Here is a 25266-nt window from a genome sequence, read left to right as displayed (position 1 = left end):
GCCCAGTCTCCTGCGGAGCCGCTATTCCCCATGGTCCTTTCGGAGTTCCCAGCATCCACTAGGACGTTAGAGAAACAGAGGCTGTTTGTCCTGTGGGCTCCCAACAAGATTGGGGCTCCTGCTTCTAAGCAGACTATTGCGCGCTGGATTTGTATTATGATTCAGCAGGCTCATTCTACGGCAGGATTGCCGTTACCGAAATCGGTGAAAGCCCATTCTACCAGAAAGGTGGGCTCATCCTGGGCGGCTGCCCGGGGAGTCTTGGCGTTACAACTTTGCCGAGCTGCTACTTGGTCGGGTTCAAACACCTTTGCAAAGTTTTACAAGTTTGATACCCTGGCTGAGGAGGACCTCTTGTTTGGTCAATCGGTGCTGCAGAGTCATCCGCACTCTCCCGCCTGTTCTAGAGCTTTGGTATAAAACCCATGGTTCTTGAAGCATCCCCAGCATCCTCTAGGACGTATGAGAAAATAGGATTTTAATACCTACCGGTAAATCCTTTTCTCTTAGTCCGTAGAGGATGATGGGCGCCCGTCCCAGTGCGGGCTGTATCTGCATTTTGGTTATAGTTACGCTCATGTTGCGTTGGGTTCAGTCAGTCTGTGACTGTTGTTGGTCATGCCGTTGCATGCCATGTTGTACGGCGTGTTTGAGGTGTGAGCTGGTCTGTAACTCACCTTAGTTTAAAATAATTAAATAAATCCTTTTCCTCGAAATGTCTGTCTCCCTGGGCACAGTTCCTATAAATGGAGTCTGGAGGAGGGGCATAGAGGGAGGAGCCAGTTCACACCCATTCAAAGTCTTATAGTGTGCCCATGTCTCCTGTGGATCCCGTCTATGCCCCATGGTTCTTGAAGCATCCCCAGCATCCTCTACGGACTAAGAGAAAAGGATTTACCGGTAGGTATTAAAATCCTATTTTACATGGGATCATTGTATGCCTTGACTTGTATTCAGTCAGCAGTCTGTCCCCAATCCCTCCTTCTACTGTGTTTGCAGGCTGTTATCCAGGAGTGTCAACTCCTAATTTTGAATACAGACCTTTATGTAAGGGTTACAAAGGTTTGCAGGTCTTGGTATTCAGAAAACATTTGTGTAATGGCTGTTCATAAAAAATCATGCACTAAATTCTGGCAAACATGGGTCCATAAGTTCTGATGTCATTCAAACAATCGGTAGGGAACCACATAAATTTTGACCTGTATTTAGCACTAACTGACAACATACTCTATACATTGTGCTGCAGCCATATCACAGGGATTTGCTTGGCAAAAAGTCAATCCAAACTTGATCAGTCAGCCTTATTACATTTATGAGTTTGTTTTTAATTGGCCATTTATTCTGGTCAAAGCAGCCAGCACTTGTGGTATCTTATGGTATGACCTATTTGGAGGAACCCATATTTGTAGTACATGTCTACACTAGTGGGCATATGTGAAACCTTTCTGTCCATTACATGACCTATTGTGAATGTCACGGGTCACTTACTGTCACAATTCTTAAACCTAGTATTTCATTCCTTTGATTTTAACTCTGTACTGGGAAATTATGGGTGGAGACATATTGCCAATCTGACAAAGGCAGAGGTTCTCAAACGTGGTACCCCAATGGTTCAGCTTTTCCAACTCTGTGGCTTGGCACAGATGGGTAAATCAAATTGACTGAGGTGCTAGTTAAATGACCTGTGGTCAAGCATGGATGAACTTAAAACATGGACCGTTTGGGTTCCTTGAAGACTGCATTTGAGAATGTCTGTCCTAATATTCGGATGGGCAACATAAGGCCCCATTTTTCACCTATGTCTAGGCAACATTTGGCGTCTACTGTATTGAAAATCTGCAGATCTAATTATTTAGGTAACTGGTGTATGTCTGACTCTCTTTATGTACAGGTGTAATAAAATATCCAGATTTTTTTTTTATTCTAATCAATGTTACATTTAATTGGTTTGTCACACAGAATGTAGGTTATGTGAGTTAGTAACTTAAGTTTGGAAAGTGCAGACTTGTGATGTCTGGACTAAGTAAATACAGTTTGTTCAAGATCTATCTGAACTCCCAAAACTTGCATATCTACAATATACATAATTATGTAAGGGCTGTACAATCTCCTCAATGCATAAACTGTTGGAGGCTAGGTCTACCCAATAAAATACATATATACAGTGGGGATTGAAAGTTTGGGCACCCCAGGCAAAAATTCATTTTAATGTGCAAAAAGAAGCCAAGGAAAGATGGAAAAATCTCCAAAAGGCATCAAATTACAGATTAGACATTCTTATAACATGTCAAAAAAAGTTTGATTTTATTTCCATCATTTACACTTTGAAAGGAACAGAAAACAAAAAATGTCGTCTGCAAAAGTTTGGGCACCCTGCAGAGTTAATACCTTGTACTGCCCCCTTTGGACAGCTGAGACCTGGCAGTGTCATGGATTGTTCTCAATCATCGTCTGGAAAGACCAGGTGATGTCAATCTCAAAGGTTTTAAAAGCCAAGACTCATCTGACCTTGCTCCAACAATCAGCACCATGGGTTCCTCTAAGCAGTTGTGTAGAACACTGAAACTGAGAATAGTTGACGCTCACAAAGCAGGAGAAGGCTATAAGAAGATAGCAAAGCGTTATCAGTTGCCCATATCCTCTGTTCGGAATGTAATTAAGAAATGGCAGTCATCAGGAACAGTGGAAGTTAAAGCAAGATCTGGAAGACCAAGAAAAATATCAGACAGAACAGCTCGCAGGATTGTGAGAAAAGCAAGTAAAAATCCACGTTTGACTGCACGATCCCTCCAGGAAGATCTGGCAGACACTGGAGTTGTGGTACACTATTCCACTATAAAAGAGATACTTGTACAAATATGGTCTTCATGGAAGAGTCATCAGGAGAAAACCTCTTCTACGTCCTCACCACAAAAATCAGCGTTTGAAGTTTGCAAATGAACATATAGACAAGCCTGATGCATTTTGGAATAAAGTTCTGTGGACCGATGAGGTTAAAATAGAACTTTTTGGCCGGAATGAGCAAAGGTACGTTTGGGGAAGGAAGGGCACAGAATTTAATGAAAAGAACCTCTGTCCAACTGTTAAGCATGGGGGTGGATCAATCATGCTTTGGGGTTGTATTGCAGCCAGTGGCACAGGGAACATTTCACGAGTAGAAGGAAAAATGGATTCAATAAGATTCCAGCAAATTTTGGACGCTAACTTGATGCCATCTGTGAAAAAGCTGAAGTTAAAGAGAGGCTGGCTTCTACAAATGGATAATGATCCTAAACACACCTCAAAATCCACGGTGGATTACATCAAGAGGCGTAAACTGAAGGTTTTGCCATGGCCTTCACAATCTCCTGACCTCAACATAATTGAAAATCTATGGCTAGACCTTAAAAGAGCAGTGCGTCACAGACAGCCCAGGAATCTCAAAGAACTGGAAGACTTTTGTAAGGAAGAATGGGCGAAGATACCTCAAACAAGAATTGAAAGACTCTTGGCTGGCTACAAAAAGCATTTACAAGCTGTGATACTTGCCAAAGGGGGCAGTACAAGGTATTAACTCTGCAGGGTGCCCAAACTTTTGCACACGCCATTTTTTGTTTTCTGTTCTTTTGAAAGTGTAAATGATGGAAATAAACGCAAACTTTTTTTGACATGTCATAAGAATGTCTAATCTGTAATTTGATGCCTTTTGGAGATTTTTCCATCTTTCCTTGGCTTCTTTTTGCACATTAAAATGAATTTTTGCCTGGGGTGCCCAAACTTTCAATCCCCACTATATATATATATATATATATATATATATATATATATGAAAATATGGAGCTTTAAATGACAAAATTAAATGTGTATACTAGTATACATCAAATGGCCTAACATGAACATTGTACCATATACACATGCAGTGTGTGACCTGAATTGGTATGCTGGAGCTAGTGAGACCACTCAAACACTGACAGTCAGAAGGTGCTGCATTCTAGGGATAAGCTACAGCCTCATGACTAGAGCTTCAGGCTCCATAATGGCTGCCTCCACTGGTTTGGTGACAGGAATGTGCACTATGGACTGAAGTGTGTACATGGTAACAACAAATGAGCTGTATGTGCCAAACACTGGGATAAAGAATTTTCCCCTCTGATATTAACTATAGATTTCTTCAGCGCTGAATTTTACTCCTCATATGATATAAGAATACAGCTGGTTCTGTGTGATTACTATAAATATATAGCCATCCAAACGTTTTAAAATGAGTGGTGGTGTTACCTCCTCCCACCAGCGGGCCAGCCAGGGCACATGCCCTAGGAGCTGCAGCCCCAATCTCATGAAGTAGTTTGTCAGCATATGGTTAGTCCCGCAGTAATAGGCTGCATGGCTTCTCAGTCACTGACTGCTGCCTTGGTAGGACTTGTACTGCACTGCTGACAAACTGCTATTACCTGAATGCTGTGTGGTTGCAGGAGGAACAGATGAGATCGCCATCAGGTAGGTGATAGTTTATGACGGGTAACGTAAGCAATAAGCGACTAATACTTTAATGGGGTTAATCAATGATTTTCTTTAATGATACTGAGGGGCCTATTTATCATTAAATATTTGCTGCCTAGTCCTCAAAAACACCCAGTGGGTAACTGTAAATATTTAGTATCACAGAGGGACCGCAGGAGATATTGGAGATGTCTGCTGCTGTCCCTCCATTTCCGACAGCAGCTACAGCTATCATAGGTTTCTATGGGGGATACAATGTCAGATTTACCAAGCTCAGAAATGCAAAGCTTTCCTGAGCTTGTCTTCCGCAGAAAACGCCATCTGAAGAAGGCATTAGCATGTTGTAGACTATGGGCTACAATATCACTCACAATCCTGCCGGTCAGCATGGACTATTCCCACTTGTGGGTGTCCATGACACCCATAGAGTGGGAATAGAATTTGTAGTGAGCGCAGCGAGCCCCACCCCCCACGACCAGCTCACCTGACCACTGGTCACACATACCCAAACTGGCTACAGATTGCCCATTTAGCTGGAACCCTGCCTAGCAATGCCCACCAAGCCTGTGCAGGAGACCCGCTACCACTTTGAGCACATTGCTAAGATGGGCTCTTATCCCTGTGACTGTGCCTTCATAGAATTGCCCAGTGTAATTGCATGCTGCAATGTGATTCTAATATCGCGGCCTGATCACATTGAGTATGCAATTATTGATAAACCCCTGGGGAGTTAGTGTACATAAACAGAATTAATTGATTATAATGGGGATTATATAATTAACCCCTTTACAATAGTTAATTGCATTGAATGGGGCTATTATGATGATGCTGAAGTAGTTAATTTTTGAAGAAGGGTTAATTACCGATGAAGGAATGATTGTAAGGCAATCAAAAATAGGCCCTGTATAGGATGGTCACACTGCTTTATATTATATGGTGTCCACTGTTATGTTTTCTGTATTATACAGAAGTCACTGTGGTGCTCTTCATTATACAGGTTCAGTATCCCATATCCAAATATTCCGAAATACGGAGTTTTTTGAGTGAGAGTGAGATAGTGAAACCTTTGTTTTTTGATGGCTCAATGTACACAAACTTTGTGTAATACACAAAGTTATTAAAAATATTGTATTAAATGGCCTTCAGGCTGTGTATAAGGTGTATATGAAACATAAATGAATTGTGTGAATGTAGACACACTTTGTTTAATGCACAAAGTTATAAAAAAATATTGGCTAAAATTGTCTTCAGGCTGTGTGTATAAGGTGTATATGTAACATAAATACATTCTGTTCTTAGATTTAGGTCCCATCACCATGATATATCAGTATGGTATGCAATTATTCCAAAATACGGAAAAATCTGATATCCAAAATACGTCTGGTCCCAAGCATTTTGGATAAGGGATACTCAACCAGTATGACCGTCACTGTGATGAGCTCTGTCTTATATGCTGACCACTGTGATGTTTTCTGTATTATAAGGAAGTGTGAGGTTTTCTGTGTTGTATGTCAGTCACTGTAATGAGTTATGTATTATATGCTGAAAACTGTGATGTTCTCTGTATTTTATGGCAGTCACTGTAATGTGCTCTGTATTATATGGCAGTCACTGTAAGTTTCTGTGCATTATATTACAGCCACTGCAATTCGCTATGTTTTGTGTGGTGGTCTCTGTGATGTTTTCTGCATTATATTAGGGTAATACAGGCAGAGGTTGATTACTATATACTGGGGGGGTGCATAGAGCTGTCTTTGCACCGGGTAATAGAAAGTCTAGTTTCACCTCTGTTCCCACCAGATAGTGTCATGCAGTGACATGGTTACTGGCAATACATCATGGAAGCAGGCATTTTATGAGCTGAACCAATAATCATGAGTATATATATTCAATCAGCAATAACCCCACTGAACCCCTGGGGGTTAATTTACTAAGATTCATGTAGTTGACTATTTCAATCTCGACTGACATCGGCTGTTTGAGATTGCAACTTTAAAAAAACAAACAAAACAAAACACTGTAATTTACTAAACTACAGTGTTTTTTCATTTCAGGTTTACTGATTTCGAAGTCATTTGTATTGTCGGACAGTGTTTTATGGGAGAGTTTAGTAAAACACTGCCGGACATGACACAATGAAGCCCGACCAGATCACTGAGATCTGTGCAAGGCTTCATTGTGTACATTATTTAACTATTTAAAAAAAAAAAAAAACAATTATGTGGGGTCCTCTCTCCTGAATATAACCAGCCCCGGGCTCTTTGAGCCAGTCCTGGTTGTTAAAATACAGTGAAAAAATTGGGTAGGCGTTCCCAGTATTTTAAAAATCAGCACCGAGCTCTTGGATTGGTCCTGGTTCCAAAAAATATGGGGTAAAAAGGACATAGAGGTCCCCCGTAGTTTTGAAACCAGCACTGGGCTCCACTAGTTAAGGAGATAATGCCACAGCCGGGAGCCACATTTACATAGGTCGTGGCATTTACGGAGGTCGTGGCATTACCTCAGCAACTAGTCACCCCTGTCTGGGGTTCCCTGGGGAGGTGGGGACCACCAATAAAGAGGTCCCCCCCCTCCAGGCACCCAAGGGCCAGGGATGAAGCCCGTGGCTATGACCGCCACCCACAGCCCAGGGCATTCAGTTGTCATAGCCGCATTCAATGTTGTCAGCCGCCAATGGTTGCGGTATATGCTGTATGCTGCGGTGGTCAACTATTTCTTGTGTCCAGAGGCAAGCATTATTGTGCGGCGTGGAATGCTGGTAAATGTCGCTGCTTACAATTTGTTGCTCAATGGCCAGAAGCGGTTCTCTATTCGGAGCACCTGACAGAGCTGTTCCGGTGTTGTGGTCCCGCATATCCTTGTTGCTTATGGAGGCTGAAGTGAAGCTGGAGCCCTGATGCCGGTAGTACCAAGGGACACAATGAAGTTATTGCGGAGTCCCGGGGTGGTGCAGACGGAGCACTGTATAATGATGGTACTCAGTAGTATTTGGAAATAATCCATCCTTGAAATAACTTCATTGTGTCCCTTGCTCCGGGTACCAAACATCCTAGTTTCAGCCCTGTATTGGTGTACAAATTCCAGTCATTTCCAGCAGTGTATGGCTATTGTCGGCAGTGATTGAGAATACGAATTCTTGGTAAGTTCCCGTGTTCTAAGAGGTGTATGTGAAAATCCAACCATGTTTGGCCAATGGTCTATTGATTCGTATTTGTGTGGATGGCAGTGTATCTTAATACAAATTGGTAGAACTCTGCCGTGATTGCTGTTTAGTAAATTACAGAGTTGCATTTTCGAATGAAAATGCAAACTCGAATCAAATCGGGAGCTAAGTAAATTTTCCTTCTGGAGTCGTCTAGTGATTGTTGAGCTCTATTCAGCACACACAACAGCGACACTCTGTCTTGCAATAGGCACATTTTAAGATCTGAGGCCATAAAATCTTTGTCTGTTTATTCTGTCAGTAATAACGTACTGAAAAGATAGGTGTACAGTTACAGATGAGGGATTTTAAGTCCTTTACATTATAAAATACATTAATGAACATTTTATTGGTGTTCCTGTAAATATTTGCAAATCTGCCATGTTCTAATATCAAAATGGCTAATTACACATATTATTAACCTCCCAGGCTGATTACAGTAGATCGGCAGAGGATGATGCCAATGCTGTAACCTTGCTGTCAGCCAACATGTTAGCATGTTATCACTGCCTCTGCCCGTCTGGTCCTGAACAGGAGTCTCCATTCTGTAAGACGTACAGCAGAAATGGGGGCAGGCAGTGCATCAGCTGAAAGCAGGGGTCGCAACATCAGTAGCACCAGCTAGGAAAATGAAAAGCACAAGGGGGCAGATGTATTAACCTGGAGAAGGCATAAGGAAGTGATAAATCAGTGATATGTGCAAGGTGATAAAGGCACAAGCCAATCAGCTCTAATATGTAAATTAACAGTTAGGATCTGATTGGCTGGTGCCTTTATTACCTTGCACATATCACTGCTTTATCACTTCCTTATGCCTTCTCCAGGTTAATACATCTGCCCCAAGGTTCACTGCATCTTAAGGACAGCAGGGGACAGGGTGCATAAATCCATAACTGCTAATCCTTACAACTGACAGTAGTGGTTACATTATCTCATATTTAAAGATGTTCCTCTGAATGTAATTAATTGAAGTGCTATTTCTAAATCATCTCCTAGTAATCTGACATTTTTCTTCTTTTTAACTTTATGCATCAGCAGGCTTTTTATGTTATGTTTTTCTTGCTGTATTTCCTCTAAAACATGACTGTGCAGAATCAATATTTAAAAATATCCATATGCGGAATTGTGTAAACTGAATTTGGCAACACAATGTAATAAGCGAGGCTTCTGTTTCCAGAAACAGTAATCAATGTTGTATGAATTTATTTACTATCATTAAAATTATTATCTAAATTAAATTACGTTCTGCCACTTTTATAAATGCTCAGTATATGCGTCATAAGTTAAAAATATAAATAAAAACAGTGCAATGTAATCTGATTTCCTAAGCTTTTGTGGTTCGTACCTTTTTGTGAAACTGCAATAGAATATAGGTAACATTCTCAATAGTATATTACTATACACTGCAGCTATGGAACATATGGGCGGTAAGCTTGTACTTTCTATTCTTTTCTATGACTGACCGCCTAATGTAAGTCTTCCTTTATAACTCTAATGTAAAAATACCGGATTTTGTAAACATATAATCTCAATGGAAATTTTTGTAGAATGGAGATGTCACAAATACAATTAAAATAGCTTTTGTGGAAAATATATTCCTATCCTAGTACTGTATATGTGCTATGCTTCAGTGGTTATCTGTACAGTAGTATTTAAGAATACAGTGAGATGAATGTAAAGAGTAGTATATCTAACAGGCCTCTAGGAACACAAGATCTTCATATGTCAGTGTGTTATGCTTGAAAATACATAATATATAAAGCTCTTACAGAAAATGAAATTATTTTTTCACATACTGCTCATATAGCGAATATTTCTCATGATCTATGACAGCCCAGCTGTTAATCAAGATGGTCAAAAAGCACTGATGAAGGCAGGTAGGCTTTCCCTCGATGAGCCGACCATACAATTGGTTTACAGCAGGAGAAAAGTGAGGGAATAGGGCTATGCTAAAGGTCCATGGACTCCTGATTTCTGACGCTAGAAGAAGTCATCATTGATAATTTAAGGTCTTGCTGACCCTGTTTGTTACTTGAGGGAGAAGAAACTTGAGGATCTTGGTGGAGGTGCCAGCAGCATTGGTGCCTGATTCTTGTGTGTGATCTTGATCTGAAAGACAAGATGCAATAATCACTCAGTAAATAACAAATGAATTAGACTAATTTAGAACATATATACATCTGAGGTCGCACATCGGATCACTTCTAGCTTTACTTGGGTCTGGTAATGTGGTTGGAAATGAACCGCACATATAGGCTGAAAGAGGTTTGACCACACGTAAATATGACCCATAATGATCGTAACAATTCTTTTAGCATCTCTACTATTTTGCAAAAAGGGTAAATAAAATTAAAAGAATTTTGATACAAATGAGATTATTCCTTTATAACCGATGCCAAAGTGAACAGCCAGATAACATGCATTCAGTCCTGTTAGGAGCAATGACATCAGGAAAAATAAGCCTAAACTCACATTTTAATCCAATGGATAAAGTAAGCAGATTCATTGGAGACAAATTGAGGAACCCAAATAAAATGCTCCATTTCATTATGAGTAATACATAAAAAAAATCAGGAAAAATCCCAAATCCGAAATGCTTCTGGTCCTGAGCTTTTCGCATAAGGAGACTCAACCTGTAGCACCCATCTAAAGAGCTGCACAGATTCCTCAAATACATGCAAAAAAGTGTCTTTTCCCGTAAAGTGTCAACTTATATTCCAATTGGCCATGTAGAAGCCAAAATCCATGCTTTGTAAAATAAAAATCACTTAGGACGATGCTAAACTTATCCTGTGTGGGATTCTTTTCTCTGCTACTGGTGCAAAAGACCTAATAGTAGGCACACCAGTAGGCAGGTGGTGAGAGGTTCAGTGGCATGAAGAAGTTTTTTGTACCCTTCCTGAATTCTTCTATTTTTACTTAATTGTTCAAATCATTAAATTAAGGGCCTAATTCAGACCTGATCGTATACATGCATAATTTTCCATGGCTACGATCAGTTATACCACTTTCAGACAGAAAAGTCTGAAAGTCCCGGCAATTACCCAGCATTTCACTGCCGGGTTGTTTTGCCGGGACCTGCCTGACCCCCCCCCTTTCACACAGACATGCACATTACTTGGTAGAGAACTTTGACCCGGTAATTTGGTCTGTGTGAAAGGGTCAGCCCATGTCAAAATTCACATTCCCGTGTCTCCGACCCTGGTAGATTCCAGGGTCAAAGTCCTAGGAATTACAAAATGGGTTGACCCTTTCACACAGAAAAAGGACCCGCGTGTTTCATGAAATTACTGGGTGGAACGGATTCACCCGGTAATTTCTGTTTCTATCTGAAAGGGGTATTATCAGGCCCTACCTAAAGCACCCCCCCTGCCCCCCCGCACAAGTACAAAAGCGGCTTTTGTACTTGATGAGTAGCTCCCCACCTGTGCAGCTCCTGCGCCCTGGCAAGGAGCTACTCGTCGCTGTCCGAGTCGCAGCATGTGACATAACGTAGCGGCCGCAACCCGCCCTCCGCATGGTCTGTGCCCCTAAAACGGAGGTCAAACGCTGGCAGCCTGCCTCTGCCTGTCAATCATGCAGAGGCAATCGCTGGGCTGAGATGGCCAACGGCTGTCTGGCATGCGCCAGCGCACTGCGGCGCCGGAGCATGCGCAGTTCAGACCTGATCGGCTGCTGTGCGTTTTCATCAGGTCTGAATTAGGCCCTAAATACAATATAATGTAAAGACAATCTGAGTAAACACAACATACAGTTTTAAATGATAATTTCAGTTATTGAAGAAAGTAAGTTATCAACACTAACTAGACCTGTGTGAAATTGTAATTGTCCCTATAGTTACTCACTCAACCATTGAACCAAACTGAATTAACAACTGGGTGCAGTTAGACTAGGCATAATAAGGCTTTATTACTGCCAGTCCTGTTGAATCTAAACATCACTTAAATAGAACTTTTCCAGCAATGTGAAGTTGGCTTACTCAACAAGCAACACTGTATGCCATGATCAAAAGAAATTCCATAAGAGATGAGAAAGTTTTTGAAATTTATCAGTGTGCAAAGGGTTACAAAGCCTAAGGCTCTAGAACTCTAGTGAACCACAATGAGAGCTATTATCTCCAAATGGATAAAACTTGAACCAGTGGTGAATCTTCCCAGGAGTGGCCAGACTACTAGAATTCCTCCAAAAGCACACCGACAGCTCATCCAGAAAGCCACAAAATAGCATCTAAGGAACTGCAGGCCTTGCTGGCCTCAGTTAATGTCACTGTGCATGGTTCCACTGTAAGAAAAGAGACTGAACAAAATGGTATCCATGGGAGAGCTACTGCTAACCAAGAGGAACATAAAGGCTCACCTCACATCTGCTAAAAAAATCACACTGATTAGCCCAAACCTTTTGGGCCAATGTTCTGTGAATTGCCAAGTTAAAAATGTAACCTTTTGGAAGATATGTGTCCTGTTACATCTGGTGTAAAGCTAACACAGCATTCCACAAATAAGAACATCATACCAACAATAAAACATGGTGGGGGTAATGTGCTGCTTCAGGAAATGGGCAACTTGCCATAACTGATGGACTCATGACTAAAGCGGAGAATAAGGGAAAGTGTCTGATATCAGTCCGTGAAGCTCAAGTGCAATGGATTATGCAGCAAGACAACAATTTGAAGCACAGGAGCAAGTCCACATCTGAATCACTCAAAAGAAACAAAACTAATGTTTTGGAGAGGCCTAGTCAAAGTGCTGACTTGAATCTAATTAATGCTGTAGCAGGACCTTAAATGGACAGTACATGATCGAAAACCCTCCAATATGGTGAATTACAGCAAATCTGCAAAGAAGATGGAGCCAAAATTCCTCCACAGCGATGTGATAGACTGATCTCCAGTTATTGGAAGTGTTTGGTTACAGTCATTGCTACATAGGGGGGTATTCAATTGTAGTCGGTACTGCCATCTTGTCGGAAAGATGGCAGTTTCCGACTTTTTTAGGTTGGAAACTGTTCCGATCTATTCAATCCTCCTGCCGTTTTTCAGTCAAGTCGGCAATTCTGACTTGTCGGAGAACAAGTGGATCGGCTTAATAGTCGTGGATCCACGTGTTTTGTTAAAAGCATGGCCAAATCAGGTTTTAGCCCTGTTTCCGACAATGTCAATCTGACTTAAAAAAAGTCAGATCGGCACTGTCGGGAATGGCCAGATCCTACAGGAATACTGAAATGTCAGAAAGGATCCGACATCAACTGAATATATGTCTAAAGGTGACACAACCAGTTATTAAGTTTAGGAGGGCAATTCGTTTTTCACATGCGTGATATACTGTAGGTGTTTTTAGATAACTTTTTTCTTCATTAAATAAAATGATCATATAAAAACTATTTTCTGTTTACTCAGTTTATTCATATTCAATTGTGTTTGAAGATCTGAAACAATTAACTGTGGTAAATATGTAAACATAGAAGACATCAGATAGGGGGCAATAACTTTTTTATGCCACTGTATTGTTAATCAGTAACGGTGACCTAGAAGCAAGCAAGCGCTAATCAATTCTGGGCTCTGAATCTGGTTAATGGGAGAGATGAGGGTGTAAGTAGGATAGACCTTTACTACTTACTAATTGTCTGGTGGTGGTATTATGATGAGTTTTGAAAAATATTTAGAAACACTTGCCCTAATTCAGAGGTGGACACAGTTGCATATGCGCCTGCGCCTATTGCCGCAGTCATGACTACGCCTGTATGCTAGTGCCATGGACAATGGTCTTCCTATTGAGACCCCCACTAATCCATTGCTGTATAGTCATATCATTTAATTATAACGGTCTCACCAGTCCTATGAAGGCGCAGAAGCACTATCTGAACATGGCAATCAGTTCAACTGCATTTTTAGACTAGTTACCACAAAAAGACGGCCAGCAAAATTGCATGTCTCTGAGTGCAATATTGTTCTGCTTCTTTGAGCAGTAACTATCCAGTCACAGGTGCAGACTGAAAGCATTGGCCACGTGCATCTGACATCGCCACTGCATCCACCACTGTATAAGGCCAGTAACTATCTGGTCACGTGTGCATACTGAAGACATCAGCCGCTTGCGTCTGACATCGCCACTGCATCCACCTCTGTATAAGGCCAGTAACTATCTGGTTATGTGTGCAGACTGAAGACATCAGCCGCTTGCATCTGACATCGCCACTGGGTCCACCTCTGTATAAGGCCAGTAACTATCTGGTTATGTGTGCAGACTGAAGACATCAGCCGCTTGCATCTGACATCGCCACTGGGTCCACCTCTGTATAAGGCTGACTGGGTGTAGAGAGTTCTTTATTATTTTTCAGCAAATGCTTTCTAATCCTATTTTTAAGAGGCCTGGAGGTCTCACCCACATACTGGAGGACACCCAGGCGAATCATTGTATCAGCTGCAGTCGTACAAGTTTGATGTTTTATATGAAATTGTAACTATTACAGTGGAAATTTATGAAGAAGTTAACACCGCAGGCAGTCTATATTATATTTATATATATATATATATATATATATATATTATTTTTTAAATATGCTTATTGGTAAGCAAATAACAATATCAGCGATATCAGCATAGATACAGGTCAACACAGAATGTAAAATAGGAACATACAGTAGCTCCATTGTAAGAAAGAAGCAATCATAGAAATACAGAGGAACAACCTCTGCAGGGAATAGATACATTACATCCAAGAGAGAAGAAGAGCAAAGTATGGCTTATTAGGAGAAGTACATGTCCCAGGTATAGATAAACCTCCTAGAATGGCGGGGAGCCTCGCTCTATCGTAGCCAGGTTGTACCACGTGGTAAGGCGGACTGTACCACGGATAAATCTTTTTCTCCAGCAGACAATGTAAGTACATAAGGTAGCCAAACATAAAAAAATGTATGAGTTCTAGATTCTAAGTCTAAAGAGCATTCAACCCACTCCATCCTGTAAACATGAGCCAATCTAGGAAACATAAGCGACAATGGGATGGATTTAGAATGGATCCATTGGGATAGAATGTTTTTTTTGCCACTGCTGCTTTTTTAGCCAGTAGCAACCTAATACCCGGAGTGTACTCAGGGAGCATGGGTGGGGTATAATAATTCCACATTGCCATTGGCATCATAACAACAAACGGGATATGCAAACTGTTATTCACATAGGATTGAACAATAAGCCAACAGGAGTGTACCACATTACAAGACCAGATACAGTGGAGAATATCGGCATCTGGGTGTTGGCATTTAAAACAATTACAGTTATCCGTTACTCCCGTAATTAATCGAAGCTTTGGGGTATAATACACCCTATGAAGAATCTTATATTGCATTTCTGTGAATGAAGAAGATATCAATTGCTTAGTCAGTATAACAGATGCCTTAACAATGGTTTGCAAGGGGAGACTGGAAGTAGAGTCCCTCCCTTTAGCCATACCTGTAGTCATAGTACTAAGATCTAATCTCTTCCTCACCTGTTCATATAATAGAGAGGTAGGAAAAGAGATACTCAGATGGCCTTTTATCAAAACATCTATATTATGAAGGTGATTTGGAAGCTGAAGAGAGCAATTTTGTAACAAAACTACGAGCTTGGAAATAAGCAAAGAGGGGGATTTGCACCTTGAGGAATAGCTGTTTAAGTTTCGTTAGAGTGTGGGCAGAGGAGAAACCATCATCTATAAAATGATAAGCCAAGCTAAGTCCATGGAGATGCCGAGTCTGGAAGATCTTATCTGGGCTACCCTTTTGAAAGTCCCGATTATTCAGCAATGGTGAAAAAATTGTGCGAGTATAAGATAAGCCCAACTGCCTACGAGAGAAGCGCCAGGCTATACATGGATTATATAACAGCGGGTTATAATTCACCACCTTGGGCAAAGAAGATGCCGAAGTGTACAAAAGAGAAATTAAAGAGCCATCTAGACGAAAAGCCCGATCCATCTAAATTAATGAAATTATTGGCATTTCCCACCCAGTCCAATGCATACCTTAAATTCAAAGCTATTGCGTAATCCTGAATGTTGGGGAGATTAATACCACCCATCAGTAACGGTTGCTGCTATTTCATTAACAAAATCCTAGGGCGCTTACCCACCCATATTAATTTGGACAATGCCCTGTTAATAGAGGCAATATCACTTTTATTTCAAAGGCAGGGCAACATTTGGACCGGGTATAAAAGCCGGGGAAACTATATCATTTTGAATAAATGGCAGCGTCCAATGTAAGATAATGGTAGGTGCTTCCATTTTTCAAAATATTTAAACATTTGGGCTATAAAGTGAGAATAATTGATTGACTAGATATTAGTTATATCACTAGGGAACCGCAGACCTAAATAAATTAAATGGCCCTGAGCCCAACGAAAAGGAAACGAGGAGCCCCAACTCGACTGAGCATCAGGATGTAGCGCTAAGGCTTCCGTTTTATTAAAATATATAAGAAAACCTGACACTAGCTGGAAATCGGCCCGAATGCCCTGTAGATTAGGAAGCGCCTGTTTTGGGTTGCTTATATACAAAAGTAAGTCGTCTGCGAAAGCCGATACTTACCTCTGTATCACCAAGCTGAACACCCTGCCACGTCATATCTTTGAAAAATACTCTAATTAGTGGATGTAATGCCAAGTTAAATAGGAGTGGCGAGAGCGGGCAACCCTGGCGAGTTCCCCTGGACAATATGAAAGGCAACGAGTACAATCCATTAATTGTCAAATGGGCCACCGGGTGGGAATACAACATTTTGAATATTCCTACAAAATCTGGGCCAAACTGTTGAGCGTGGAGTATTCGTAATATATGTGACCAGGAAACTCTATCAAAAGTTTTGTCGGCATCACAACTGACAATTATGGCTTCCTGATTACCCAATTAGTGATAGCGATGCAGATCAGCCACCAGCATACGTACATTATGTACCGAAGTTCTGCCCTTTACAAAACCGTTCTGGGCTGGACGTATTATCCGAGGGAGAAAGTCTTGCATTCGCTGCACCAATAATTTAGTGAATTATTTCAAGTCCTGATTTAATAAGGAGCTAGGCCTATATGATTGGACCTGTGTGGGGTCTTTTCTTGGTTTTGGGAAAACTATGGTCCTAGCTTCAGTGAAATTGGAGGGGGGTTGTTCCCCAGTAAGTAGTGAATTAAATGATATGAGTAGGTGTGGCAACAGATGGTCTTGCAGTAGTTGATAATATTCTGCCCCAAAACCATCTGGGCCTGGGAATTTACCTTTTTTAAGGATTTAATAAAAAAGGACAATTCCACATCTGTTACTGGTGCAGTTAGCAAGTCACTCTCTGCTTCAGTAAGAACAGGCAGATACGCTCTAAAGAGAAATTGTGAACCTTCTGACGGATAGTCAGATGGTGAATCATACAATTGTTGGTAATAAGTCCGAAATAGATTTGAAATACCTAACGAATCCGTGACTGGGGGACCAGCCTGAAGGTTGATTTGAAGAATATGTGAGGGGGTGGTGTGGGAACGAACTAAATTAGCAAGCAGTTTCCCTGATTTACTGCAGCCACGATAATATTTACTACTTTGAATATCATGTGTGAATTGTGCTCGTTCAGTACATAATACAAGAATGTCTCACGGCGCTAGTACTAAATTTTAAATTTTATATTTATTCTAAAACCTTAATAGTTAATAGGAATACAGATATTAATCAGCGGCTGAATATTAATTGTGCTAGTGTAAGCACAAAATCAATGGTTCCCCTTTAAGAAAGGGGAATTACCAGCTAGACAATATAAGAAAAAAACACTCTGCGCTATTTAAGAACCTTCCAGACTCCAAATAAAGTGAATTCACATGTATACATAAAAACACCTCTATGAGGAAGCTCCAGTGACGAGCGAAACTAGTCAGAGGAAAGAAGGGACATCTGATGACAATATCATTCATTGCGGTTATCACCTAAGAATCACTTCACCACGCCGGATGCCAGCGAAATTACATCAGCGGCTTCATTTGGGACTGCAGCGGCATTTCATACGTTGGGGGCCGGAGACGTCCGGAGCTCCCTGGCCGCACCTGACCGGCAGTGCAGTGTATCTCCAGCTGGATCCGTCTACGTGTAAGACGGAGGGTGAGAGTTTTTACCATTTAGCCAGCCTGATTAGGCAATCAGGAACTGTTACTATTATCTATGCAAAAGGAATTGCTTGAGACTTTGTAACAACGAGTGTTCAGTGTAATAACACAAGGAGCCGTTTTGAGACTTTGTAACAATAAGCGGTGATTACTACATCTGATTATTCCGTCTCTCTACAAGCAGTTAGTGGACAATCTGAGAATACTGATTTGCACATCAATTAATAAGTATATCCCCTATTGCACATATTGTGGTTATTATATACGCATGAGAGCTGATCCATATTTTATTTTAGGTGCATATAGAAAGCCGGCTTTTGAAAATAAGAATTAATTAGAGTTGTTAAATTTATATATGCATATGATAGCTTTTTTATTAGATTAAGAATTTTATGTGGTTCCATTTACTAATTAGAGATTTATGTGATTAATCTAATCCGGAATAAAAAGGTGTTTTTATGTATACATGTGAATTCACTTTATTTGGAGTCTGGAAGGTTCTTAAATAGCGCAGAGCGTTTTTTTCTTATATCGTTCAGTACATAAAGCATCATACGAGTGCTTAGCATCTAAACACTCTCGTCGAGTTTCAGCGGAATCAGACAATAGCATAGCATTATATGCGACTGTTCATGATTTACTATGTTCCTCCACCACCTTTGAAAGCCGTTTACGTTTCCTGGCCACATATTACATGATTTGGCCTCGAATCACCGGTTTCGTCGCAGCCCAAAACAAATGAATGTCACCAAGATGACCTTCATTATCCTTCTCATAATTACAAAATGCTGTTACCAAGTGATTACGGAAATCAGTAGACTGAGGAGATACACAGGGAACCTCCAATTGTAAGAGGTGGACAGGGGGTCTTTAATAGACAGGGTAACCCAAACCGGGGCATGGTCAGAAAGTGCAATAAGATCTATACCCGTAGCAACCACTCTATTAAATAATGTATCTGAGAGTAACCAAAAATCTATCTGTGAAGACGAATGATGTGGGTGGGAATAGAATGTATACTCGCGTGAAATCGGATGTTGTCATCTCCATGGATCACACAGTCATAATGAGTCCATCTACAAAGTCAAGGAGGAGTCATCCCCACCCATACCCTGTCCAAGCCCCTAGAGATAACACAATTAAAATCACCACCGAGCAATATTTCCCCCTTCTGCCCAAGACTGTAATTTTGAATATAAATTGGTGAGAAATGGCTTAGTGGAGCCCGTCGGAGCATATATCGCAGCCAGTGTGTACAGGGAACCTAGAAGAGTAACTTTATTAAAAAGAAAATGGCCGTCTGGCTCAGACCAAGTATCTCTGATGGTATATGGCAAGTGTTTTCTAAACAAAATTAAAAACCCCCTTTGCTTGGCTGTGAATGAAGCCGTTTTAAATTCACCAATCCGGGGTCCCTTAAGCACATTAGGGTCTTTCACATCCCAGTGGGTCTCCTGTAAAAACGCAATGTCTGGCTTGAGACGTTTAAATATGTTAGCACTTTGCGCCTCTTGATAGGGGAGTTGAGTCCCTCTACATTCCATGAAACAAATTTGAGGATTGAATCCTTGTGGAGCTATCAACCAAAGTAACCATGTTATCCTATACCATCCCTAGGCCACAAAATAGTCAATATATTTGTACGTAACAGCGTCTGTCCCGTCCCAGCGAGCGGGCATAGACAAAAACATATATAGCTAGGGTGTTGTGTTAAACCTGTACATGCACACCAAAAATTGAAACAAGAAATCAAATAATCAAATGAGGAAACATTTCAGAACCCAAAAGGGCAATCCAGCGGAATGCCTAAATTGGGAAAAACATATAGAAGGGCCAGAGGAGGAGGGTCAAGGGGAACACACGTAAAACATAAAATAGGAACAAACATTCAGTAACACACCAGCAGTAATTATATAAGAAAACATACTTCAACCACTTAAGTAGAAATGTCTGAAGAGTGTTGTAGAAGAAAGGATACAGCCCAGTGAGACTTCGATCACATCTCTCCGTAAGGCATTCTCCGACACATAATAAGAAACATATATTTATATCTGGAAGAACTAATAGTAATGTAGAAGACTTGAATGGAAAAAGTCACAGAGAAAATAATGCAACTGATACCACTTAACTTCAGGGCCCACACTCTTTTTCCACCAGCAACGAGGAACCGGCGGGGACACACCCGAATTTTTGTGGCAACCATTCAGAGACCAGTGGCATCAGGTCAGCATGTTTGACAGATTCCGGTAGGCCAATAATGCAGATATTATTTCGACGATTTCTATTTTCTAAATCTCCCAATTTGTCCGCCATGGATGCCACCATCTTCTCCTGGTCAGTCAAGGTGGCCTTGGCTGTTGAAAGTTCATCTTCCAAATCCGAAATGCATTGTTCCGCTTCAGAAAGATGCTGATTGTGTTTTGTGAGCTGGGTTACAGCAGAATCTATGGAATCCTACAGGGGAGCTAACTTCTGGTCCAGAAGCGAGGCCAGGAGAGTGGTAAGCTCTTGTGAAGTTAAGGAGTCAGTGATGGCCGGAGAAGCAGCATCGGATGTGTGGTCCCCATCCATGTCTCTCAATCTCACGCTAGGAGAAGAAGGGGAAGCCACAGACTAAGTGTCTTTGCCACGGCCCTTGCCCGCCTGGCCGTCCTTAAGGCTTCTCAAAGGTCTCACCACATATTTATCCATATTCACTGTGGCAGTATACACAAAACACATGGAGATAAACGAAGTGTATGGTGTCAAACACCGATATTGTATTCCAGAGTAGCAGTAGTAGTAGTCAGACAGCCTGGCCAGCCAGCAGTTATCTGACTAGTGAAAAGCACCCAAGTATCCCCCTGACAAGTGCTCCTCCTCACTACACCTCCATGATGTGTTGAAAGAAAAAAGGTTAAGAGGCCTCCTGGCAACCTGGTGCAGCGTGGGTGCCAGTGAGTTGAAGTGTAGCCAAGAACAGGGACAAGGAGGGTGTGTGTGTGTTTGTGGGAGAAGGTGATCCTATCCCCAATTAAGATGTAAGCTGTACCTCTGGGGGTGGCGCAGCAGCGCCGTCCAGACTCCCAGCTGAGAGCCCTCAATCACCGTCAGCCAGCTGAGCCCCCACGAGTCCCTGCAAGGCAGCCGCGGTAGGTCGCCGGCGCATGTATCAGAAATCCTGGAGCGGAGCTCCGTACTCGAGGCCACGGCTTTACACGGGAGGGTAAGCTGCAGCCTGTAGGAACTGATTCCCTGGCTCCAAGTGCCTACCTCCTAGTTGCCGGTGCTGCACTGGCAAGGTGGAAGTGCAGACAGTGTGTCACAGGTCTCCGTAGCTCTCTCCTCCCAGGTGTTTGAAGGAGAGAAGCTCCGGAGCACAGCAGCGGTACGTCCGTCTTCTCTGCCCTCAAGGCCCGACCCCCCATATTATATTATTTTTAAAATTTAATAAAATACACTTTATTGAGATTAATGCTTGAAGATCCTTTATTGACACAGCTCTCAGTAAGTTAGTAAGAAGTATATAACACTTACATTCACCCACTGACCAAAATCATAGCCCAGAATTGGTTAGGGCAGAGGTTCCTCAAATGCAGTCCTCAAGGCACCCCAACTGTCCAGGTTTTAGGTATATCCATGACTCACACAGATGGTTAAATAAAATTGGCTGAGATGCTAATTTAGTCACCTGTGGCCAAGCATGGATAAACTTAAAACCTGGAACATAGGGGTGCCTTGAGGACCGCATTTGAGAAACTCTGGTTTAGGGCTTGCAAGGTTCTAGGTGACCTTTACTGGCTGAGATAAGCAATACCACTAATAGCTGGCTAGTGGCGTGTATACTGTTAGGTTTTATTTTTGACCTGTGCTGGAGAAAATAATTTGTCCATGAGAAAAGCCACTCTGATTGATTGGTTTGAGCCCAATGTTGCATGTAACCAATCTGACTAGCTTTTCTCACACTCTGACCAATCATAACAAAGCCACTTTTGATTATGGTTTTCCAGCAGTTTGGATGTAAATGTTTGTAAATTTAGCCCTTGGAGATAGATGTTTGTTTAAAATGGAGAGAGAGTGTAGCAGTAGCAACTTGATGAGTTTCAAATGAGTCTACTTATCATCAGACCCTTCTGACACTAAAGATTCAATTTTGCTCTTTATTGGTGAAATCAATTTATTTAGATTTCTGGACTGCAACATGCACATACAATCAAGATCAAATCTGCCACACTCTCTATATTTTTGAATCCAGAGACCCAAAACTAACTGCACTAAAGCTAATCATAGAAAAAGTCGTGGCTAAGTTGGACATGTGTTCACCAAGCACTGTTTGGTCTGAGTGGGCGATTCTGATGCAAAACGTCAATGCCGAATCACATCTTCCACCACATATAATTTAATGTTGTTGTGGATTGTGGATCGTGAACGATTTATAATGGTACTGTTTCACTTTCCTAATTTCTACCCTATGTACATTTATTATTTATTTAAACAGCTGGAAATAAAGCAAAGAATAAAATAAAAAATATTTTAGAATATGTATATTTGCAATTATTTAACTGCCTTTTTTTTTTATACCTGCTCACTCTGCTGCTGAATGTAGAGGCCTTAGTTGGTCTCAATTAGAGCACACCAGATACATGAAAAAATATTCACTATAGTTTCCTTTATTGGTTAGATCTCCTTGGCAACATAATGGATGCTAACTTGTCCCTGTTAGCATTAAATACACAGTATGGGGAGATGTTCGTCAGGTGTCCGTTTTAATCTGTTGGATGGATTCATTTTATGAAAATAAAGGGTGGAGATACTGTAGACCTATTTGTAATGCCACCTGTCTTGACAAGTGAATTCCTCTTCCCACTACCATCTTCAGGACTTCTCCTGTGCAGCTCCCCACCACTGGAACTCACTCCCTCTCACTCCCTATCAGACTCTCCTCCTCTGTTCTAAATCTTATCTTTTGTCCCTACACACTGACTCATCCTCTCTAGTCACCTATGTCCTACTGCCCCATCTCCTATAAACTCACATTAGGAGGACCCTCTTTCTCTTGAGTACTCTTCCTTTCCTGACCTTTGCCATCATCTCCTACTCCTTGATATATTCTTTTTGCAATCAGCGTCTATTGTGCCCATCAACCGGATTACAGATTAAGCCAGACCATATTTGCAGAGATAAGTAGTTATTGACTTTCACGTATATATTATCTTTATATTATGTTTGTACTCTATTATTTAATGCACTTTGTACAGCTTAACAAACCCGTTGTCACACCCTAATTGAAAGATAAGAAGAATAGTAATGCTGCAATGCTACCAGAAAGGGATAATTATGGGAAGTGATATTTTCCCTGTGTGTCCTTACTGTGCATGGTGGCTGCATCCAGGGCTCCCCATCAATCTGCATTGGCAATGGCTTTGTGGTTCTGTGGGAAGAGAAAGTACAGCACATACAGTATAAGGATTGTTTAATAGAGCATCCAGAAATTCTGTTACAGAATTATTAGTACAATGTTTGAATAAGCACAGGGTTCTCCTCCATAGTCACTTTCTAGTCATATATTATAACATTTGTAATTAATCTTTTTGGAGCAGTTGCCATGCGAGATGAACCATCTCTGCCAGTCACCTATATCTATTGAAATGCATTGATGTCCTCTCAGCATAAGAGAATGGACCTTACATTTTACTTTAGTTTCACAGTAGCACTTCTCTTGACTGCTCTCCAGCAGGGCCAGATTACAATGAGGCAAATGAGACTACAGCCCCATGCATCCACATAAAAACAGGCCTGTCATGATTATGACCAGCTTGGTTGGGTCAACTGTAATGGCCACCCGATCGCAGCAACAGAAGCCTAATATATAGGAAAATTTACTATTTACCTGTACAATATTAGCAGTAGAAAATACCTAATATACAGTATAGGAAAATTTACTATTTACCTGTACAATATTAGCAGTAGACAATACCTAATATATAGGAAAATGTGCTATTTACCTGTACAATATTAGCAGTAGAAAATACCTAATATATAGGAAAATGTTCTATTTACCAGTACAATATTAGCAGTAGAAAATACCTAATATACAGTATAGGAAAATGTACTATTTATTTACCTGTACAATATTAGCAGTAGAAAATACCTAATATATAGGAAAATGTGCTATTTACCTGTACAATATTAGCAGTAGAAAATACCTAATATACAGTATAGGAAAATGTACTATTTACCTGTACAATATTAGCAGTAGACAATAATACCTAATAAACAGTGGCATCGAGAGAGGGTGGAATCGCGTACTCTTTACCCGTGCCTGTTGGAGGGGCCCGAGACCTGCTGGCTACCCGCTTCCCCGCAGACAGTGCCGGCACTTGGATGCGGGGAGAGAGAGAAGTGACTGCTGCAGCAGCAGCCTCCCCCGCCAGTCCAGCACACACGCTGCTGTGTGCAGCGTTGGGGAGAGAGGCAGCTGAGGAAGCAGTCACTCCTCTCTCTCCCTGCGTAATATGCAGGGGGGTTAGGGGTGATCTATCGCCTGCAGCCTGACACTCCAAACCCCAACCCTCACATGTGGCGTGTTTTTAATATTTCCTAAGGAGGGAATCAGGCAACACCTCCCTGCATTGGCCATGCCCCCTCGCAGTACCTGGGCCTGGCATAGCTGTCAATACCCCTGCTAATATATAGGAAAATGTACTATTTACCTGTACAATATAAGCAGTAGACAATATATAATATATAGGAAAATTAACTTTTTACCGATACAATATTAGCAGTAGACAATACATAATATATAGGAAACTTTACTATTTACCTTACAATATTAGCAGTAGACAATACGTAATATATAGGAACATTTACTATTTACCTTACAATATTAGCAGTAGACAATACATAATATATAGGAAAATTTACTATTTACCTGTACAATGGCCCTCATTCCGAGTTGATCGCTCGCTAGCTGCTTTTAGCAGCAGTGCAAACGCTAAGCCGCCGCGCTCTGGGAGTGTATCTTAGCTTAGCAGAAGTGCGAACGAAAGATTAGCAGTTCTGCTACTAAAAATTTTCATGCAGTTTCAGAGTAGCTCCAGACCTACTCCTATCTAGCGATGACTGCAGTCTGTTTAGTTCCTGGTTTGATGTCACCACTCCCCGATTTCTCCTGCCACTCCTGCGTTTTTGCCTGGCACGCCTGCGTTTTTTAGCACACTCCCTGAAAACACTGAGTTGCCGCCCAGAAACACCCACTTTCTGTCAATCGTACAAGGAACACTCAAGCGACTGAAAAACGTTGTTCGAGCCTCTGTAAAACGACAAAGTTTTGTGTGAAAGTACTTAACGCATGCGCGCTGCGTACCATGGGCATGCGCATAAATGCAGATTTTTCACCCGATCGCTGCGCTGCGAAAAACGTCAGCGAGCGATCAACTCGGAATGAGGGCCAATATTAGCAGTAGACAATACATAATATATAGGAAAATTT

At 41.3% G+C, this 25266-nt stretch overlaps 1 protein-coding gene across 12 annotated transcripts in view; it reads right to left on the bottom strand.

Annotated features, from left to right (window-relative positions):
- Positions 1-8486: 8486 nt before the first annotated feature.
- Positions 8487-25266, bottom strand: part of DGKA (diacylglycerol kinase alpha) — a 328604-nt gene continuing 311824 nt past the window's right edge. For all 12 annotated transcript variants that reach the window (XM_063952594.1, XM_063952597.1, XM_063952596.1 and 9 more), the window contains 2 exons: positions 23145-23205; positions 8487-9790 (listed from right to left, as the gene is read on the bottom strand). In XM_063952594.1, coding sequence (XP_063808664.1) covers positions 9710-9790; positions 23145-23205 — 142 coding nt within the window. In that variant the 3' untranslated portion in view covers positions 8487-9709. The remainder of the gene's footprint in view (positions 9791-23144; positions 23206-25266) is intronic.

Source organism: Pseudophryne corroboree, chromosome 2, assembly GCF_028390025.1.
Source record: "Pseudophryne corroboree isolate aPseCor3 chromosome 2, aPseCor3.hap2, whole genome shotgun sequence".
NCBI classification, from domain to species: Eukaryota; Metazoa; Chordata; class Amphibia; order Anura; family Myobatrachidae; genus Pseudophryne; species Pseudophryne corroboree.
The sequence above is the reverse complement of the archived record's forward strand: the minus strand, read 5'-3'. Positions and strand labels throughout refer to the sequence as shown.